Source organism: Erinaceus europaeus, chromosome 9 (genome assembly GCF_950295315.1).
Source record: "Erinaceus europaeus chromosome 9, mEriEur2.1, whole genome shotgun sequence".
NCBI lineage: Eukaryota > Metazoa > Chordata > Mammalia > Eulipotyphla > Erinaceidae > Erinaceus > Erinaceus europaeus.
Window position 1 is genome coordinate 88,529,925 of NC_080170.1, and position 23,232 is coordinate 88,553,156.

Consider the following 23,232-nt stretch of genomic DNA (forward strand, 5'->3'; position numbering starts at 1 on the left):
TCTCTGATATTGGCTTTCTCCATACTGACAAAAAATATGTCTGAAAGCTCCCCCTCTATTTTTATCTTTTACCATGCCATCTCTGCCTCCTGCCCTCTGAAAAAGCAGATTTGATTTCACAACCTGTTGGACCAGAAACACAGCATGCTAATCATAACACCATATTCTGCGAGGGCAGATTTAACTACCCGGTACAACAAATTTCAATATAAAATATTCTGTGTAGCAAGTCCATTGCCATGCTTATAGAAACAAGGAAAACATGAAAACAAATCTACTTACAATAAACTTAGTACCACATATGATCTTCTACCAAACAATATTTCCTCTGATCATCATCCACAAATTAATAGGAAAAAAAAAAAAAGTACAACACAGTCAAAGAGAATGGAGCTGGGGGCACAGTCAATGTATAACTGACAAGTTAATTTGGCCTAGGTAAATGTAGTTTAATTTAAAGACTTATTTATCTATATCCATTGCATTGTCTGGGGAAGAGGAGACCAGAACTGAGTTCTTTCATTATCCAATTCCCTTCACCTATCTCTTGCTCACATCCCAAGTACATAATCACTGCACCTATATTCTAGAATGGGTCATGCACTTAGAGGGAAAAAACCAAAAAAACTTTAAGCTCTCAGTGAGATAAGACTTGGGATATAGGCTCTCTGTGTGATACCTTCCTTATTTATCTACTGCAATCCAAGCTTTTTACTTTCTGCTATTTTAACAAAAAAACTTTCATTTCTATCTCTCATCTTTACAGTCTACAAATTTAGATTGTGGTTTGAATTGTGTGTTGATCTAAAATAAAATCTAATAACAGCAAGAAAGTTGAATGTTCCATAATGTGTTCCATGAATAGAAACGTAAAGGAACATTTAGGGCCTTCTAATCCAAGCCCTTTATTTTACAGATGAGGAAACTGAAGTCCAGAGAGGTGAAGTGAGGTGCCCAAGGCCACACAGCAAGTTAGAGGCACAGCTAGTACCATAATTCAAGTCTCCTGACTCCCAATCCAGTGCTCCTCCCATTACTCCACGGGTCCTGTCTCTAAGCTTCCTGACAAATGCTAGAACGGTAAACCTCCACTAGTATTTTTCCAGACCATGTTAAAACTCTTAAGGGGAAAAAAGGATGCTTTCTTGGATAATGTCAGCCATACGTAGCTCAAGCTGTCTAAAGTTCTGGGACAGGGTCTTTTTATGCAGCCAACAGAGTCCAAATGTAGTGCTGTTTGCTTGGCCCATATGCTTTCATATGTTCCCAGTTAGGCCATTACTGGAGGGGGAGAGAGAAAAAAAAAAAAACAAGAATCAGCTTGTTTTAAAACAAGGGACATACTGGACTCCCTCCCACCCCCCCCCCTTGAAAAAAAATCAAGTTATCTTTAACAGATTCTAAAAATGCCTTTTCCCAAATATGCAGTCAGTTCCTTCAAAGGGCCCTTTGTTTATTTTCAGGAAGAAACCCAAGACAGCTGAAAACCAGAAGGCATCTGAGGAGAATGAGATTACTCAGCCGGGTGGATCCAGCGCCAAGCCCGGCCTTCCCTGCTTGAACTTTGAAGCTGTTTTGTCTCCAGACCCAGCCCTCATCCACTCAACACATTCACTGACAAACTCTCACGCTCACACCGGGTCATCTGATTGTGAGTACACCAGTAAGGTGATGGTGTCCTTCGCCATGCTTGGAGCATGCTGAGCCCCTGGGTTCTGGCTTCTTTTCATTCAGAACAAACTGTCTCCATTTGGTCTTCTAAAGTAGACAAAAGTAACTTGCCACCATTTTGACTCAGCTGACATCTATATTTTCAAAATGTGAGGTCATTTTAGAACCAGGTGGCCTCAAAATGCTGATTAATTATACTGACCACGTTCCTTTTCGTAGCACTAATTCAAAAAAAAGTTGTGTTACTGGCTTCTAATTATCTTTTCCCCAGTGATCTGAATCACAGAACTTCCACCATGACTAAACTGAACAACCAAATATGGACCTCAAAAGGAAACATCCATTTTGAAATTACATAACACAAGTCAGCTTTGCATTAGTTATTGGAGTCTCATGTAACTTGGCTGAATTTCTGTCTTTCCAGTTTTTAATTTATTTTGAAGTGGTTAAAGGATAGCATAAATTTACAGAAGAAAAGAGAATGACTTCCAAGAATTCTGAAGCCACCCAGACTTCACGTAGCCAATAAGAATTCAGGTTAAAAATATTTTTTAATTAAAAAAACTGCCTACGGGCTAAATTTGGAAATGGGCAGCTTAATGAGATCGTCACTACTGAAATCACTCCATTGCTGTTTATTTTTGCTCTCTTCCCACTAATCTGGGAGTCAGTTCTTCAAAATCTATTTTAAGAAAGTTGATAAATCACATTTAGGGAACTTTTTTCCCCCTTTCTAAAACATAACCCAATACTTCAGTGAGAAAGAAGCATATGTGTTGACAATGAAAAGTAATGGAATAACTTTGGTGTTCAATCCAAAAGAATATTCCTTTCAGTCTTGAAAGATTCAACGACAAAGTATTCTGAATCAGTCACCACAGAAGATGTTTAGTAACAGGCAAGCAACTAATCAAGCTTCTTTAGAATGAATATGGTGAGACCAAGAAAAATGTATTTAAAAAAGAAAAGTCTCTATCCTAGCCACAAAACCAAAAATTATTAGTCAGGAAATGAGTTTCTAAATGTCCTATTGTTATAATTCTGACAAAACAAACACTAGATTTTGCAGAGAGAACATGGACAAATGAGTCTGGAACAGTTCTTTTCTTACCGACTTTACCAAAATAGCCTGTAGATAAAAGGACAAGACCTAGGGCCACAGTTGGGGTGAGAAGAATGCATGTTTACCTGTGGTTGAGCTGAGACAACACTCCTGCAGTCATTAAAGCATATAAAGGGAAGTGACAGAACCAAATCTTTATAGTTCATGTGATTTGTACAAAGTTATGGCTTCTACTGAAATCTGGGGGGTGGGGGAGACTAAAGTTAGGAATGTGTTCTGTAGATTGTCTATTATGACAGTAATGTCCTTGGACTTACTTGCCTGGCAATCTCCAGTCTAATAGTAATTACAGGAAGAACTGGAAAATAGTGTGGCACGATGCCCATAGACATGTGCATACTATCCCTACCTACCAGGAAGGTAGCCTGTTCCTGTGGAGAAGGGCTGGGATCTCCTGAATGCAGACTTTCATTGCCTGGCTTTCTGCCACACATTATGGGGAAGATTACATAGAATGGCCTCAGCACATAAGTCCCCTATTATAGTAAAATGAACATTTTTGCTGAAAGTGTATTGGACTTGTTGACTATGCTTTACCATAAGCATCCTCTAGCCAGGCATTAGCATGGCATATGTACAAGGAACAGTGCAAGCATGGCACCACCATATAGTTCCTCAGTGACCCAAAAGAAGCTGGTGGATCTAAACTCAGGAAAGTGAATGTAGTTGGAAAGAGAAAAAGTAAAGAGGAGAAACTAAATCTACAGCTGTTTGGGAAGTCATTTTGATTTTGCCATTAAGTCTTCTCCAACCTGTTGTTACAATAGATTATACTTTTCTCCAAATATACTTGAATTGTAGTTTGTCCTGATGTGAGCCTACACTTAGGAGAATTGTTTTTTAGGAAAGATTCACAGAAATCTGTCCGTTTGGAGATTGCTTGAGAGAAGAGGGGGAAAAAAGGGTTATTTTAAGCTGTTAAAATTTTTGGATGCTCTTTTTGCATTCAGGAGGGTTCCCCCCCCCCCTTTAACTTTCAAATGTCATTCCTATCATAGAATAATTTAAAAGCCTAATTTCTTTAAGGTAAAATATTCAGTTCCTATTTAGAACTAACAGATTTGGGGCATTTAAAAATAGTGTCCTTGACTCTTTAACTTCAAAAACATTCCACCAGTGTGTGGTATTCCAAGCTTTTATGACTGTCTGAATTTTTATAACACCTTTTTTATTTGTCATGTGTTTAGTAACATTATTCTTAGTCATGCCTTAATGCGCATTTCCTGTCAGTCATTATAATTCTTCCCAATTTATAGATGAGGAAATTGACACCCAGATAAATAATGACTCGCTCAGTAGTTAACTCATGAGGGGTGATATAGATTTGCTTCGGGTATAAATAGCCTGAATTCTCGGTTACAAGCCCAAAGATGACATTCTGGCTCTAAACGGGCATCTTTAAGATGTACAACTATTCATATCAGCAACTGGGTTATAGAATATGATGAATAAGCATTTCCTAAAAGAAAAAAAAGGAAGGAAGGAAGGAAGGAAGGAAGGAAGAAAGAGAGAGAAAGAAAAAGGCAACATCTGAACTGTATGAAACTGGAATAGGTGAGTGACCTAGAGAGTCATTACCTCTGAAGGACAGAGGCAACCTTACAGAGCAGAGGACATACCTAACTCCTTAAATTTCCACTTAGCTCTTTAACCTGCTGAGCCAATGCAAATTTAGCATTAGCTACCTGTAATAATTGCAAATGAGAAGGAATATAGTTAAGGAATGTTTTCCTTTGTGAGATGATGAAGTAATATTGCTGCTGAAATGTGTGCTGCTCTGCAGTACACCACCAATTTCCTTTTTGCAAATTCCCCCATTACCTCCTAGCTTGTCACCTCTTCGCTATTTCTGAAAATCTAATGGTAAACAAACTCAGATGATGACAATGGAAGGCATAAAGATAAGTTTTGGAATGCAAAGGGTACAAAACCCCAAGGCATTTGACAACAGTTACCCACTGAGCAGGCTGAGCTGAGCAGAGCCAAGCTCTGCTATGAAACTCTTAAAAGTAAACCAAGTCAGTGAAACAGACAAAACTCTTCGTGTGAAAAACCCTTCTTGACAATATCAGGTTGTAGCACATCATATATACATCTGGGTCTGTGTATCCCTGGGCAGAACTTTTGCTTGCATATGTCTTCCATCTTATTTCCCTGCTTGTCCCAGGTATGGCTCCCATTGCAGGGAAAAGAGATCCTCTCCCTTGGCAGTCATTCCTACTTTGTCTGTAGATCCACATATTTACCTATTTTGAAAATTTTCTTTTATTGGAAACTGACATCCATGATTACTTACCTGTCTGTGCTTTATAGTGGCCTCATCAGACAGTCGTATGTGTGTGTGTGTGTGTGTGTGTGTGTGTGTGTGTGTGTGTGTGTGTGTCCTTGCCAAGATGCACTTACGCATTAACAGTTTTTATTTATTTTTAATTTAACCTTTACACATTACCAAACTGTTGTGTGGGTGGGATTAACTTTAGCTCTTGTAGGTAGCATGTCTCTGCTGGATCTGAACACTGCTGAGGAAACTGGTGGGCTCCATCCATATCTTTGCCCTGTGGCACCCCCTTCTTTTGCTTTCCAACCCTCCCAGTCCTTTGCTTCACTAGTCCACATCCCCAAAATTAAAATTTTCAGTATACTATTTTCAGTATGAACTTTTGAGCAATTTTCTTAGAGAACAAACAAAAAGAATTTCTTATGGCAAACTTCATTAATGCCACATTAAGGCTGGCATTTTAATTACCCCCAAAGTCAGGAAATGCAAAGTTCAGGTTCCCACAGCAATAGAGACTGTCCCTCAAGTGCTGGCATCACAGCAGATTCTTTCATTCCCTGATTACACAACATCAGGCGCAAAGACAGTTTTTTTTTTCTTCCACATACATGAAAAGGAACACAGCTCTTTATCCTTTGTTTTGTTTGTTTGTTTGATTGTCTGTTTGTTTGTTTTCTGTAACTACAGTTGAGGATATGGGTCTTTAGCTTCCCTTCCCAAACCATCTATATGTATTATCCTGGAACTGAAGGCTGTTATAGCTCTACATGTGCACACGGACAGAATTAAAGTTGCTGTGGGAATATTAACTCTGATTTCCGGACTTCCGTGCCAGTCACATTTAAACCATAATGTTGTAATTTTTGGCATGTAATAAATGTGCATTTTATGTACACAGACAGAAAGAAGCATAAAATGTATTTTAAAGAGCAATTAATTACTAACTTTGTGATTAAAAAACATTTGGTGCATGTTCCTTCCCATTTAGCATCAGCTGTTGGTCTTAGCCAGGCCTAATAGATGACATACTGTGTCTCAGCCTGTATCTCAGATGTACTTACTGTATGTTCCTGTTCTTCTAGATAATTAATTCCCTTAGTAAAGCTGTAGGGGGAAAACAAAATGGAAGAAATATGCAAGCATGTAAATAGGGTAAAGGATATTTTGAAGGAAATGATTCATTTCTGCAAATAAACCTCTTAGTTTCTGATAAAGAGCCAGAAATCTGCTAAGTGGGTGTAGACAAAGGTTTCTGGCCACCTTAAAGCATCTGGTCCAGGGCGGTCAGAACAACTTGAAAGCAAGACTTTCCCTCTGAATTCCGGGCAGCCCAATGGGGACAGGGGTGATTTTACTCTGCAGGAACATTTCAGATATCCAGCTTAACTTATTTTACCTATAATGATTTTTTAGCTTTAATTCAGGCTAGAATAGTAAAATTATAGGGAACCAGGTAAGATATAGGCATTGGCAAAGTACTTCTGATTTATAGTAATTTTTTTTCTACCTTTACATTACAATCTGGCCAACCTGTTTGTATCAGAGAAGGAATTCTTTCAAAGTAACACCTCAGGACTGGGGAGATAGTGCGGCTACATAGAACATGTGTGCTGAAGGTTTAGAGGCTGCAAGTTCAGTCACCTGCTCTAGTCCCTCTCTCTCCCCTCTTTTATAATAAAATATAAATAAATAAGCCTTTTTAAAAATCAGAATCACAGTTTGAACAGACTTGTGAGTTAGAGGGGTTGGAATTAATACACAAAGGTATGTTGTTTTAAAATACAAATATGTCAGTTTTTTTAAGCTTTATGTTTTTTCAAAATTCAAAGTAGAATTTTTAGTGAAAGCATATGTTGCTTAAACTCTCATTTGAAGCCTTAAAGGCAACATGCTCTTGAAGGATTTGAACCCTTGTCCTTGATAATTATTCATGGTCTCTCCTCTCATGTATTCCTTTTTGTTCAATTTGGTTGTGCTTGGTTTTGAATTTTCAAGAAAAATACTTCAGTTCCACAGGGCTTTGATTTGCTTTCACTTGAGCTGTCTGTATGTGTGAATGTGTGTCTGTATGAGTGAAAACTGCTCAAGCAACTTTGAAGGTCTTTGGCAAATTTGACTACGTGTTCAGAAAGTTCCCAATCAGAAAGCTGATTCAGTGTAAAACCTTCCAAAAACTTCCTGAGGCACCTGTTCACATGAAAAGATTGAATTTCTGCTGGAGGTGCTCAGAAGGCAGTGTTTATAACTGAAGATCTCTGTTTGGAGTGCCAAAAAATGAAAAACATTTTGGCCCCAAATAAACCTCCATAAATGTTCAAAATGTATAATCAAACAAAAGCTTCATTTGGATTCAAATGCATGTATCTCAGCAGATGTGTCTAAACTAACTGGAATCCCACAGGAGCAGCTGAACTGGATTTTGGTATGTCTTGATAACTGAAAGAGTTATTCTTAGACTTTGGAAGGACAAAAATGGTCCATCTGTGAGGAACCATTATAGAGACATAGCAAAAAAAAAAAACAAAAAAAAAAAACCAGCATCCTCTGAAAGAGCTTATTTATGGAATTTAGGACAAGTTGGACAATCCTAAAACATTTTGGGGTCACACTAATTTGCAAAAGAAATATAGCCAAGATGGGATGGAATAAGCAGCCACAGATAGTTATTCTGTGGCTTGCTGTTAATTTTGTAATAGATTCCATATCATTTAAACAGTAAATAGAGCATCTTTGGCATAGTCAATTACTCTTATTGTTCTCAAAAGGTCCTGCATTTCTCTTTATTCTACATTTTATGTAATATATATTATATAATATATATTTATCTTTTCCTTGACACGTCCTTCAATTTTTTTCCTGCTCTTTCAGTATACAAATAAACCACTTACATGTATAGCTTCATTTCGTTAAAAATACTCCTTTCCTTTCAAGTTTCTGCATCGAATAATCTTTTTGGAGTTACTTTTCTTCCTTTTGCTACCTTTTTTTATTAAGAGTTTCCAGTGTTTTGACCAGCACTTATACATTATACTTATACATTACACTTATATACTTCCTAGAGTTTTTTTTTAATTTTATTTATTTATTCCCTTTTTGTTGCCCTTATTATTTTATTGTTATAGCTATTATTGTTGTTGTTATTGATGTCGTCATTGTTGGATAGGACAGAGAGAAATGGAGAGAGGAAGGGAAGACAAAGAGGAGGAGAGAAAGATGGACACCGGCAGGCCTGCTTCACCACCTGTGAAGCTACCCCCCTATAGGTGGGGAACCATGGGCTCGAACCGGGATCCTTATGCTTTGCGCCACCTGCACCTGACTCCCACTCCCTAAAGTTTTTATTTAGTGTGTCTGAAGATGTATTCAATTTTAAGAGTCATGTTTCTTGAAGTTTCATACTGTTACTCTACCATTTCTACTTCCTTCACAAAATTGTCCCTCTTTGTATTAAACTCTCCCTCTTCCTGCAGTGCTAATTTAATGAGATATCTGCCTTGATCAGTGCAGCCACTTTCTTCATTCATTAGTGACTTGGTTTCTATACTGTGTCCTCCCTCAACTGGGGCTCAGCATGAAAATACATGATGTTGTCCTTCTCCCCTGACTTTAGGAACTTAGCAATGTTCCTAAACCTGTAAGTGGAAACAGTCAAACACATCCCTGTGTATTAAAAATGTTCGAGGATGTAACCAAATTCCTGAGGAGAAAACTAGAGTGGTGGGAGGGGCTACACTTCACAGAGAAGGTGACTTAGCCCAGGTTCAGGAAGGAGTGGGGGTGGGGGTGGGTAAAGTCGAATAGGGGATAATGACATTCCAAGAGAAAGGAGTAGAAGTATGGTGTTTCCAGAAAATAGCAGTTTCATTTCAACACTCAGGAGGCATTCTTCAGATTTGTCCTAGTGTAGTCTTCAGGCGGTTTTTATAGTCAACTAACATTGTCATTAAAATTCATTTGGAGGCCAGAGAGCTCACTGGGTAGCGTAGAGTGAATGCTTCTTATGCACACAGCCCAGTGTCAGTGCAGGCACTAGGGGAAGATCTGGTGCTATGGTGTTTGTCTTCCGCTCTCTATCTTTCCATCTTTGTTGTGAAAAAGTCAACCCAGGAGCAATGAAATCACACATGTGCAAAATCCTGGCTACACACACACACACACACACACACACACACAAAACAACACACACACACACACACACAAAACAACACACACACGCACACACACACACACACACACACAAAGATGGACTAACCTTTTTTTGTCCCTTCTGGAGACATTTGCTTTTAAGATAAATGACTAAGCAAGACACCTATTTATTTTCTAATAGGCAAATGTACCTTCTATGCTGTCAGTAGGAAAGTATCATAAGGGGTCTAAGGAATAATTTATTGATGAAAAAACTTCAAAATATGTTTTCTTATTGAAGAAGGTTCATTCTTGTAGCCACAAAGTCACTTAAAAGTGTTATGCTGAAACCTTATCACTAACTCGTGGTATGTTCTAGCAACGGATTTTCTTATGAAGCCTCCTGGACCCCTAGTCAAATCTGGTTTATTGGTTGAACCAGACCTTGTTGCTAACCCCAGTACTGCCTCAAATATACTTGTGTTTGTCCACATTTTACTGTTAAAACTTATCACTGACTTTTAGAACTGCATTCTTCATGCTGCTAGAGTACATCTTTCATTCTTATTTTCAGCTTTTTATGTGTTTCCTTAGCTAGTGGCAAATTTCATTACATAAATTAGTGTTCCTCCATGTCTGTCGTGGCTTCTTACATTCCTACTTAAAACAAACAAACAAAACCATATACTATTGTCCTTGAAGATGTATCATTTAAGATCAGTTGAGAGCTTGCTTGAAAATCCCAGGAATTTTTTGCTTTAAGGAAAGTTCAATTCAGATTCTCCTACCAATCAACTCACACCAGGTACATAGTCAAACCTCTAATTACCTCATCAACTGAATAAGCACTTTCTCTGTTACTTTTGCTCTTCTTCTGCTTCTACATTCTTTCTTATCTCTAAGCCATGTGTACCAGTTAGAAATTTTATCAGCACTGAAAGAGATTAAGGTTACCTTGGTCTAAACCCATCATTATAGAAATGAGGAAATTGAGGCCATAAAAGAGTAGGTACAATATCAAAAGGTTCCCAGCATAGAAAGTAGGAGAACTGGGACTGGATGGTGGCACACCTGGTTAAGCACACATATTACCAAGCTCAAGGACCCTGGTTTGAACCCCTGCTCTCCAACTGCAGGGGATCCCCTTCACAGGCAGTGAAGCAGGTCTGCAGGTGTCTGCCTTTCTCTTCTTCTGTTTCCCCATCCTTTCTCAATTTCTCTCTGTCCTATCTAACAAAAAAAAAAAAAAAAGAGAGAGAGAAAAGAAAAAAGGAAGGAAATGGGAGAGAGCAAAAAATATATCCTTATTCCTACCCCAACTTCACTACACTGCCTGCTACTGAATCTGTTTCTAAGATTACTAAATTTTATAAGCAAAAGAGGAATCAGGACTAGTAATCAGTGTACCAGACCTTTCTGGGAAGAGCTTGGATGTTGTGCAGGACACATTTTTATAAACTGGAACTGTATGTTCAGGAACTTAGAGTCTCATCAAATACATTCACAAACAATTCCCATGGTTAAAGATGCCTCCCTGTACACCTGAATGAATGAATCCAGGAGCAACTGACAAACACTGTGGAGCTGGTCTATATGCCTGCCACCACACTAACTTCTCTAGGGCACCAACAGTGGTGACAAAGAGACCCTGCCATCAAGAATTGTAAAGTTTAGTATATATCCTCATGTCACCATGATCTTAAATAAACTAGGAATTTCATAAAATATATTATAACCCATTAAACAGTTGTATTCAGTTCAGTTGGTTAGAAAAAAATTACATGTGAGGAGTTTTTCTTTGGGGAGGACAGATGAATAAAATTTTGTTGAATGCAGTACACTAGGGTAAGATATAGAGTTTACAAAATACATAGCGAGAGTTCAAATTCTAGTACAGAGCTATAAAACTGTGAAAGTTTTGTTGTTGTTGTTTAATGTGAGGTTGTGGAATGAATCCAGGGCCTTATACATACAGTATATCACTAAATAACCTCCCTAGCCAAATTTTGTTATTCTGTTATTTTGGGAGGGAAGGAGGAAAGGAGAAAGGGGGGGGGGGAGAAGGAGAGGGAAAGGAAGGAAACGGGAGAAAGAAATGGCAAAGTACCACTATACCATCCTGAAATTCCCTTGGTGCTGTCCTAAGGATGGAATCCAGGAGCTCACGTATGCCATACACTACTACCAATTGAGCCACATCTCAAGCCTAGATCAGTAGAAAGGTTTTAAGTAGGGCTTGCTATGATTGAGACTTTGCTGTAGAAAGATCTAATTTAGTAGTATGGGTACAGAGTCTGGATGGATGTGGGAAGGTGTGGCTGGAGAGATAAGGAAACTTAAGAGCTTTGTCAGTAGTTCAGACTATTGATAACCTGAGGAGATGTTGACAAGGGAAATAATAAGGGGCCAGTTTCAATTAACTTGACAGTAGACAGCTTTGGAACAAACTTGAATGTTAAGTAAGGGAGGAAACCATCAAAGGCAACTCCAAGAGAACATGAAAAAAGAAGTATTTAGAAGAAAACAATACAGTTCCATTTTATTACAATGTTAAGAATGTGATACTCTAGGTAGAGCTGGTGAAGTCAACTAATTTTGAGTTACAATAAAAGAGTGACTAGAGAGTACAGAATATAAGAGGTCATACTTTAAACCACGAATGTGGGAGTAAATTCAAAGATGACTCTGCTGAGAGAGAAAAGGAAAACCAAACCTGTTACAGAATGTTTTTAAGTGATTGGGAGAGAAAGAGGGAGGTAGGGAGGAAAGGAGAGAGAGAGAGAGAGAGAGAGAGAGAGAGAGAGAGAGAAAGAGAGAGAGAGAGAAGTTCCATCAAAGGAAGCACTCTGGGCCATAGGAGTATAGATAAACCAGAATAGTGTATAAAGAGCAGCAGGGAAGGGAGAAGTGAAGAGTATTGGTAGACACCAAGACTTGGTAGCTTTCTGGTCAGGGCTGTCAAGAAAGAAGAATTCCAGGCATCACACAAATGCCAGAGAGAGGTTCTGGAGCAGAGGACAAATGAGAGTAAAATGATTACAAACTACAATTTAAAGATGTCTAATACAGAAAGCCCTTGAATAACATAGTCTTGATCGATATTGTTTCATTATAAGATTAATAAGAAAAAAAATTGATCCTAGCCAAGAGCAATGTCTACATGTCTTTCACAAGTCTAAACAGGATTTTCTCTGCACTGATTTCCTCTCACATTCCAAAGATGTGCACATTAAGTTAATTGGTATGTCTTAGTTATCCTGCTCTGAAGTGTGTGTGTGTGTGTGTGTGTGTGTGTGTGTGTGTGTATTCCTGTGATATAAGGGCATTCAGGGTTGGTTTTACCTTGCATCTTGAGCTTCCAGGATGGGATGAATGCAAATTATTATTTAATTTTAGTTCTTCAGTAGATCTTTATTTAGGATTTTGGTGATTTCTTTTCTTTTCTTTTCTTTTTTTTTGTGACCAGAAATATACTAGAGGAACCTAACTCTTGGTTGTATCATTTAGTCTGGTAATGTTAAAAATATCTTCATTAATTGATGTTTGGCTAAAAGTTGCACTTTCCAAAAACCTACAGATGATGTTAAGTAAATATTTAGTGTACTTTAAAAATAAGTAATGAGTAGGTAACAAAATTAGGGTACTCAATATTTTAATGGTACAGGAATCCCAAGTTAATTTATAGACAGAAGAGAAGCTAGCCTTAAAGAATAGTCAGCAGTTAAATAGATATGATAGATAAAATTAGATCTCCCATTTTACAGAGCAATTGGGATGACAAATATATGTAAAAAAAAAATCAAAGTCACTACTTATCTCTAATAAATCAGTATTTTTATTTTGTTAGTTATTTCTCTAGTTCTTCCTTTAAATTAGTAAGAATGAACATTTACAAAAGTTTTTGAGCCTATGGCTCTCCACCTATGGGGAGGGGGGAGTCGCTTCATAAGTAGTGAAGCAAATCTACAGTTGTCTATCTTTTTCCCTCTTCCCCTCTCCCACCCCTCTCAATTTCTCTCTGTCCTATCCAATAAAATGAGGGAAATGGCCACCAGGAGCAGCAGATTCATAGTGCTGGCACAAAGCCCCAGCAATAACCCTGGAGATATAATACTACTACTACTACCAATAATAATAATAATAAACATGTCTTCTTCAGATACCTTCACAGTCACCCTTAGTAACCTTTGAATTTTAGGCAGAAGACAAAAATCATATATTTTGAACAACTACTGTTTGAAAAAAAAAAATGCTAGCAACTTATCTCAAAATATCCTTTTTAAAAAGACACATTTTAATTTAATTGTATTATTAGTAGTGTTTACTCACTGCTTAGCTCTGGCTTATAGTGATGCAGACGGTTGAACCTGGGACTTCAGAGACTAAGGCATGAAAGTTTTACATACATTAGGCTATCTCCCCTACCCTAAAAAAAAAAAAAAAGCCGGGAGTTGGGCTGTAGTGCAGTGGGTTAAGCACAGGTGGCGCAAAGCACGAGGACCGGCATAAGGATCCCGGTTCGAACCCCGGCTCCCCACCTGCAGGGGAGTCGCTTCACAGGCGGTGAAGCAGGTCTGCAGGTGTCTATCTTTCTCTCCTCCTCTCTGTCTTCCCCTCCTCTCTCCATTTCTCTCTGTCGTATCCAACAACAACAACAATAAAACAACAAGGGCAACAAAAGGGAATAAATAAATAAAATAAATATTAAAAAAAAAGAAGTATTAAAAAAAAGCCATATTTTTTCAAACCTCTTTTCTGATCAGTTCAAGTAGCTCTTCAGCTACTAATAATAAATTGTTGTGTTCCTATAAATTCTTTCATTGTCACAAGGAAATTATCATGTTCATTTATAGTTTTTTGTTTGTTTTACATATTTACTTATGTTTTGTTGCTCTTTTTGATGATTAAAGATATTGCTAAGGCCACTTTCACCTGTATTTCAGACACATAGTATCTGAAATTATTCTCCTACTTCAGAGTGGTTCTTTGAAACCAACTAAGTAAAGTGTTATTTTGTTCTACTACTAAGTTACTGTTAAACTGTATAAGAAAGTTATTTTATCACTATTAGAAGCTATATAAACAATGACATGAGAAATCTTAATTATGAACCTTTACAGTTTTACTGGGAAGAAGCAACACATATTTGACATCAGCATGAACTTTGAATTCTTCAACTCTAGAAAAAAAATCTTCTTACTATTCCTTTATGCTCAATTATTTTAGGTAGGTTCTTTTTTTTATATATATACTAATATCTCATGCACTATTAAACCAAGGCATAAATTATGAAGAAATTATAAAGAAATCTTGTTATGGTACATAGAACACCATAAGAAGCATTTCACAATGATAGCTAAATTAATTTTGTTACTTACCTTTCTGCTATAATTTTTCCTCTCCTATGTAATCACATATTATCTTTTTGCCTATATCAACTGAGTATTTAAATATATAAAGGTGAAAATGGGAGAAAGGGATACTTAAATTTGTACTACTGAGTGTAATTCCATGTCTCATGGAAAACATACAAGTTTTGAACTTCAGCCGTTAAAAACTAACGTCAGAAGAAAAAGATTCCTATCTATTCCTCTGAGAAATACTGTAAGTCTGTGCATGAAGGACTGAGTGTATGGTATTTTGTTGTTGATGGCTGATTTTTGTTTTCAATTTTAACAAGACTTTCAGAGATTTCATCTATTCCATTATATTTCTGACCTAAAAGTTCCAAAGAGGTGATTGTATTCTGAGTGCTGCAAAGGCCTAATTATCCTGCATAAACATGCTGAGAGCCACTCCCAAACAGAGTTGGTATCTTTTCACAATGATACAGAAGATTAGGGTAGTGGTTCCCCTTCACCCCCTAGTGGAGGAAGCATTGACTTGGAGGACTCCAATTATGGTACTAGTGGAGCATTGACTTGGAGGACTCCAATTATGGTACTAGTGGAGGACTCCACTAGTACCATAATTGAGATTTGCTCTTAGGGATGTGTGTGTGTGTGTGTGTGTGTGTGTGTGTGTGTGTGTGTGTGTGTGTGTGTGTGTGTGTGTGTTGTTCTGGGACTTGAATAGATAACTTTAATTAGATTGAGGTCAAAGAACTGAAATAAAGAAAAAGCCATTTCCTTCGAGACATGTCTCAATTATAATATCCCAATCTATACTCTCAAACCTGTCCCCAAGAATAAACTAAGAGGTAAAGTGAAATCCAGTGTGAATACCCAAATACAGACTAAAGTATTCAAAATTATTTTGATCTTTCATTATGAAAATCTACAAGGCCGTAGCAGACATGACATCAGACCTCTAAAGCTATTGATATAGCTTATATCTATTGTTAATGGGTTAAAATTTGGACTATGTATTACTCTGAAAATGCTTTCTCACCTCCATAGTCTCATTATTTTTATATATTTTTTGACACTAGAGAGTCACTACTCTGGACCAACTTTTTTTTTCCTTTCAGATAGAGAGATACCATAGCATTGAAGCTTTCTCCATTGCTATAGGGGCTAGGGACTTGAATCTGGGTTGTGTGCATGGCAAAGCAAGCACCTTCCCAAGTGAGCTATCTTCCTATCTCCTTTTATATATTTATATTTACCATTGATTTACAAAATTGCTAAGTTTCAGTATATTTATTTCTTCTTTTGAATGTGAACTTCAGCCTGTGAATTATGTGCCTTTACTTAACCTATTTCCTTATATAAAAAATGAAAATAGTATCTGTCTTATAAAGTTATAGTATAAGAATCATTGTTAGAAAGCTATTTACAAAGCCCCTAAAAGAACACTGGACAAACATGCAGCACTCAGTGAATCTGAGCATTAGCTATAGTTTAAAGATTTTAAATTATTATTATTATGATAATGATGATTATGCTTCTGGGGTTATTGCTGGGGCTCGGTGCCTGCACTATGAATCCACTGCTCCTGGGGACTATTTTTTCCCTTTCGTTGCCCTTGTTGTTTATCCTTGTTGTTATTGCTGGCATTGTTGTTGGATAGGACAGAGAAATCGAGAGAGGAAAGGAAGACAAATAGGGGGAGAAAAACACCTACAGACCTGCTTCACTGCTCATGAAGCAACACCCCTGCAAGTGGGGAGCTGGGGCTCGAACTGGGATCCTTACTCCGGTCCTTGTGCCATGTGCACTTACCCCACTGTGCTACCGCCTGCCCCCAGGATTTTAAATTATTAGGTAAATATCTACTAAAATTGTTGCAAAATAAATAATAGTCTCAACAGGCATTCTTTCTCCTGAGAATAATGGAGAGAAAAGCCATACAGGGGCCAGCTAGCTGTACACTGGGTTAAGCACACATAGCATGCAAGAATCCAGGCTTCAGTGCCCTGCTCCCCACTTGCAAGGGGGGGGTCTCTTTATAAGCCATAAAGCAGGTCTGCAGATGTCTTTCTCTCCCCTTCTCTATCTTCCCCTCCTCTCTCAATTTCTCTCTGTCCTATCCAACAACAACAAAAATGGAAAAAAATGGCTGCCAAGAGCAGTGGGCAGTGGATTAGTGGTACAGACACAGCCCCAGTGATAATCCTGGAAACATAAAAACCCAAAAACCAAAACCAAAACCTAGATATGTAGGAATCCAGCATGTGCAATAGTTACTCTGCTCCCTCCAGAAGATATCTGGAACTTGTCTCTTATTGAATTTAGACCTAGGTAGACCAGGAAGCCTTTCCATTAACATTTTGCATTTGTTGATTTTCCTCATTCGCCTTTTTTTTTTTTTTTCAAAAATTGGATGAGGACTTGAGAACTAATACCTTGTCAAACACATGATAATATTCTTATGAAACATATAAAGAAATTAGCTTGGAAAAGTAAAAAATAAATAAGGGGGCTGGGCAGTGGCACACCCAGCTAAATGCATATATTACCATGTGCAAGAGCCCACTACCTCTCTGCAGAGGGGATGCTTCACATATGGTGAAGCAGGTTAGCAGGTATATTATCTTTCTCTCTCCTTCTCTACTGTTCCTCCACCCCACCCTAATGCCTTTCTGTCCTATTCTATAAAATAGAAGGGAAAAAATGGGCACCAGGAGCAGTGGATTTGAAGTGCCAGCACCAATCCCCAGAAACAACCCTGGTGGCAATAACAAGAAAAGGAAAGGAAAGGAAAGAAAAGAAAAGGAAAAAAAAAAGGAAAGGAAAGGAAAGAAGAAAGGAAAGGGGAAAAAAAAAAACCTTTCTGAATATTTTCATCTCAGAGAAAGTTTTGAGTACTATTTACATGTCATATCATATACTTTAATATATTTGTTTTTATTTATTTCACATGAGAGAGAGAACATCAGAGTATCACTCTGGCACAAGACAATATTATGAATTGAACTCAGAACTTCATACTTGCAAATCCAAATTTCTATTACTATGCCACCTCCAAGGCCACATATTATATCACATTATGATAAATTATGGTCTAATGTTAACCCAGTAAGTTCCTTCTTTTTCTCAAGTGCATCTTAATCAATAAGATATTTTCAAATTATAGAGAGTGAAGTACTATTTGACCTTAGAACACATTATAAAGCCTATGTATGTACCCTGCACCCAAAGGTCCTTTCACTGTAGCTACCAACCATCCCCAAAACCTGAAGAAGCCAAAGTAGGAGGTGCTTGGAGTGACCAAATTGCTATGTTGTACATCAGAAAACCCTTTCTAAAGACAACTACTTCAACTAAAGAAATATCTTTTGTCTTTCTGAGAGATACTCTGCCTGATGACTTCAGAGAATTTTGAAATGATTTAAAGTAAATGTAAAGTCTGAAAAATAAATATATTTCACTGCAGAGAAGTATTATTCTTAATCACTCAGCTCACTCACCTTCTTCCAGTCTGCAGTGGTCTGCAGTTGCTGAAAAACAATGTAATCGAGAAATTTAATGAGATATGTTGGTTCACTGTACCCAGACAGCCTTTCCTGTCTATTGGTACTCAAATAGGGTTTTCTTTTTTCTTTTCTTTTCTTCCCTTCTTTTCTTTTCTTTTCTTTTTTTTTAATAATGTGTGAAGATGATTTCTGGCATTTTACTTCCTTTAGCTGCTGAACACTTTTGCTGCTGAGTGTAGAGTTCCAAAGACATGAGTATGAAATTTGAGGTACAAGCTTTAGTAAAAGTTGCAGCTCAAATGATAAACTATATTGTGTGCAAGTCTGTTTAAATCTCAAGTCAGGGGTTTTAAATAATAACATACTGAGTCATGATTTCTGCATCGCATATGCAATATTCCTTAAATCATGATGGCTAATCAGCGGAATCCAAAGACACAAATTAGATGGTACAATATTTACAGAGGAAATATATGTGTAGTTTAAAAAGTAACTATCATCAGGGTTGCAGTCACTAACACACACACACACACACACACACAGATGTTAGAATCCTCAGTTTTTTAGGCCAGAAAAGAATGAATATAACAGTAGAGAGAGCTTTAAAGGCAAAGGTCTCAGTTAAAGAAGTCTAAACCCTCAAGAAATATTTTTAAGACTTGGTGGAAATACTAGGCAGTAGGAATTATTCCTGTTCTTTAATAGCATCCTCACAGTTAAATTACGAAGTGTTTGTTTTGGCTAGATGGAAGAATTTGTGAGAGCCAAAATTCTGTCTGTCTTGTTCACTGCTGATACTTTAGTGCCTAGCAGAGTGTTTACTCATTGTTGAATGAGTAAATGAATGGATGTGTTGAGAAGAACTGAGCAAAAGTCAGAGCATAGTAAGTTTGTGAACATTCTGTCTACTTGTAAAAGTGTAGATACTATTTTTTATTCAACAGACCACCAAAGCAAAGTGCATCACAAATACCCTCTCGTTTTTCTATTGGGAAAACAGAATCTCTTTCAGTTGGATATAGACTGCTACGTGTTTTTATTCTAGTAGCAATATGGCAGGGTTAAGTTCAGTTTTGTAGTATAATCTAGTGCCTGTTTCTAATAGATACCATTAAAATAGATACTCATTTTCAAGATGCTCAAACAGATGATTAGACAAAATTTCCAGCAAACCTTGACACAACAATAAAGGGAAACTTTCCTACTTCTACCCCATTACGGTAGTTTTCTGCAGCCCCTCCCCCTCTAACCTCTTCCTTACTTCACCTTCCTGGGACTCATCTTTGTCTAAGGAATATGGTCTGTGATTGCCAATCCAGCAGTGGAACAGTTCTTGAGAAATCCACCCCCTACATTGTGCTCCCAAGCTTCTCTCATGGGAATGGCATGATTTGATCAGCAGCAAGCAAAGCTGGCCCAGGGAAACAAGAGCTTGGCATCAAGTCTTTAGTGCCCTCCTGCTGGAAGGACCCCCAAGAGAATTCTCCACGCCCACCCTCCTTCAACCGGCTGGACAGTAGAATGATGTAAAAGAAAACAAATTCCTGGCTGAATGAATAGAGGATTAAATGAATGAGAGATGATTTCACTCTTCCAGAAGTCTCTGCCATGCCATTTGAATAGAAACTAACTTTGAAGCTACTCTGTCCTCCATGGCACGATTTTTGTATATATTCAGTTTTGGAATATGGTTGCCATCTGCTGCCAGTACACAGGACTAAGGAAGTATTGGGGTGGGTAGGAGGAGGCTAGGAGGAAAGAATAGAGACACTTAAAACTAGTTAATAATCCCCTTTGTGTTGGAGTCTAGGTTTCAGAACATCAGTCCTGTACTTTAAGAACAAAACACTAATGTGTCTTAGACCACACCAGGCACCAGCATATCAGATAAGACCTGCTCTGTGTGCTCTTCAGTCACTGAGCCTCAAGAAGTTCTAAAAGTGAAATTAAAGGAGCAAAGTAAAAGGAGAAAAGATGGGGTAAAATGCAACTAGGAGGGCTCTGCAGATATGTGTCTTCAGGGTTGCAATAGTTCAATAATGGATCTGTTAATTAGAATCAGAAAATGTTTTAAATCCCGAGAATTTAAACATTTTTAGAAGAAAAAAAAAATGAAGTACTTCTTCATATGCTCTGAGTACATTGTGATCCTTTAGTAGAATTTCAGGATGAAAGTGACCTGGCTATTGTTCATTGTTATGGTTTTAAGCAGTTGATGAAGAGTTACAGATGGCTGTATTAGAGGTTTGGGTGGGTGGTCCTTTAAAAAACAGGAAAGGCCATTAAGCAAAGCTAATAGACTACAGAATATCTCTAAAAGGCAACAAATAGCTCACAGAAATTGCTAGTTTCCCAGATAGTATCTATATAATTTGTTGATTTTGACACAAAATTACTTTGATAATTGATATATTAAGATAGTACACCAGGGGGCTGGGCAGTAGCGCAGTAGGTTAAGGGCAGGTGGCTCAAAGCGCAAGGACCAGCATAAGGATCCCTATTTGAGCCCCTGGTTCCCTCATCTGAAGGGGGTCTCTTTGCAAGTGGTGAAGCAGGCCTGCAGGTGTCTATCTTTCCCTCCCCATCTCTGTCTTCCCCTCCTCTCTTGATCCTATCCAACAACATCAATAGCTATGACAACAATAACAACTACAACAAGGGCAAAAAATGGGGAAAATAGCCTCTAGGAGCAGTGGATTTGCCCTAGTGATAACTCTGGAGGTAAAAAAAAAAAAGATAGTACACCAGAGAAGATTAGACTGAGGATACTTAGTGAAAAAAAAAATAATGACAGTTTAGTTAACTTTGCTTTTGAAAAAGGGTTAGGTAGTTTTGGCTAAGAACATTTGACAGCAAGCCCTGTGATATATTCAGTAGTAGTTCTGTATGGATTTGAGAAATTTGCTAAGTGATAAGGTGGAAATCCTTTTTCCTGCTCAAGGAAAGAGTCTTATCAGACATGTATATGTAATATGAAATTAGAAGCACGGGCAAGCCTAATCACGGACAAAGCACTTTAGAGAGCACAAAGTGATTGCCTGGCAGTGTGTCACACTTGGTGCCTTGGAGTGGTTCCTCATTAAATATTTGTTGACTGAATGAACCTCTGGCCTTGACTCCTACCTGACATCAAGGTCAAGTAATACAATGATGACTCAGTCACAAATAGAATATTAACAATGGGGTGGAGTGGTGGTGGGAGGCTGGTACAACCAGTAAAGTATACAAATTGCCATGAATGAGGACTCAGGTTCAAGCTCCCAGTCCCCACTCACAGGGGAAAAGCTTAATGAGTGGTGGAGCAGTGCTGCAGATGTCTCTTCTTTCTGTCTTCCTCCCTCTCTCTCTTCCCATCCCCCCTCTGCTTTCTTGCCCTATTGCTCTCTGTCTTTATCATAACAAAAAAGAAAAAAAAAATGGCTACCAGGAGGGGTGGATTCATTGTGTAGGTATTGAGCCCCAGAGATAATTCCAATGGCAATAAATAAAAATAAACACACACACACACACACACACACACATATGCACACAATTCCTAAAATCTATCTTGTATACAGTTTTTCTTATTGGGAGTCAATGTGCCTCCATACTCTGTTTTGTGTCTTATTTTATAAGTGCATGTATCTTAACATTGATAGGTAGGGCAACTTGTTCAGTGTAATAACTCAATTCTTTGACTTTAAATATAAAATAATTGTTAATCATTATATGACCCAGCTTACTGTACTATTTTTCACATTATCTCAGGCTTCTCAGGCAAAGGACATATTTTACCTCTCTCATTATTGTTTTTAATTGGTTTCAAAAAGTTGGGATAAAAACAGAATCTAACAAATAGCCCATGGAGATATTTGCTGTTCTCTTTTCTTTCAAGAAGAAATTGAGACCTTCTCTCTGCTTCCCTCTCATGGCTCTCTTGGCAATTAATCAAAACCCCATGCCAATTTTCAAATGAATAATGGTTAATTCTAATAATTAGACTACAATCACCTCTATTGCAGAGACAGACTTGTAAATTTGTGTCTGGATCTTGCAGAAGTTACTTCTGGTTGTAAACTTTGAGTTTGACCAGAAAAAATATATAATAGTACTTATATCTGACCTGGTTGTGAGTTCAGCAATAAATTTCTATCCAATATGTGAATGACTAACGAGAAAACTAGTGTCTTTTATACTCTGTTGACCTATACTAAATTTTGCATATTTGCTTTGTAAATGAGGACACCCAGTGGCCACCAAGTGAAAATAGTTTAGACAATTCCTGCCACTGTTTATGCAAAAATAAATACCCCTTACTGATGGATAAATATCATTGTGACATCTATTATCATGCCATTATGCTTCCCTAACTTAGGCAAGAGTGATAGGTATTAGATCTGATTGAGTTTTATGTCACATCACAGATAGGTCATTTCATCTCACATTAGATTGCTAGATGTGGCTCAGATTTGAGTTTTTCTGAAGCTTTAGATGGCAGAAGGACCTAGTGAGATATCTCTGGAGAAAATGGAAGTAGGAAGATGGAAACACTATGGCATATGAACACAGTTTGTTGGGAATCAGTGAGTTATAACAACTGCCAATTTTTTTTCAAAAAGTTGAAATAAAAAACAGAATCTAACAAATATTCTCTTTTTAAATGTATCTTTTTTCTTTCTTTTAAAATATTTATTTATTATCTTTTATTGCCTTTGTTGTTTTATTGCTGTAGTTATTACTGTTGTCATCGTTGTTGGATAGGACAGAGAGAAATAGAGGAGGGGAAGACAGAGAGGGGGAGAGAAAGACAGACACCTGCAGACCTGCTTCACCACCTGTGAAGCAACTCCCCTGCAGGTGGGTAGCCAGGGGCCCAAACCGGGATCCTTCTGCCAGTCCTTGCACTTTGCACCACCTGTACTTAACCCACTGCGCTACCGCCTGACTCCCTCTAACAAATATTCTATGGAGATATTTGCTGTTTTCTTTCAAGAATATATAGAGAACTTCTCTACTTCCCTCTCCTGACTCCATTAAATTCATACTAAAAATAGAACTATGGTTACTCCTTGATAAAAAGAAATAGAATAGAGGAAAGAGGAAACAGACATACACAGAACTCTAGGAACTAGAATCAAGTCCTGAGACTAAATAAGTAAACATACTTGGGCAGGGGTGTAGCACACTCTGAGGCTCCCA

The 23,232-nt window shown here is 37.7% G+C and overlaps 1 protein-coding gene across 11 annotated transcripts in view; it reads left to right on the forward strand.

The window, feature by feature from the left end:
• ZBTB20 (zinc finger and BTB domain containing 20) overlaps nt 1-23,232 on the forward strand; it is a 768,805-nt gene that overhangs the window by 715,420 nt on the left and 30,153 nt on the right. For 9 of the 11 annotated variants that reach the window (XM_060198326.1, XM_060198322.1, XM_060198323.1 and 6 more), the window contains 2 exons: nt 917-1,080; nt 1,464-1,651. In XM_060198326.1, the coding sequence (XP_060054309.1) occupies nt 1,070-1,080; nt 1,464-1,651 (199 nt within the window). In that variant the 5' untranslated portion in view covers nt 917-1,069. The remainder of the gene's footprint in view (nt 1-916; nt 1,081-1,463; nt 1,652-23,232) is intronic. The other 2 variants (XM_060198331.1, XM_060198333.1) reach the window with 1 other exon arrangement.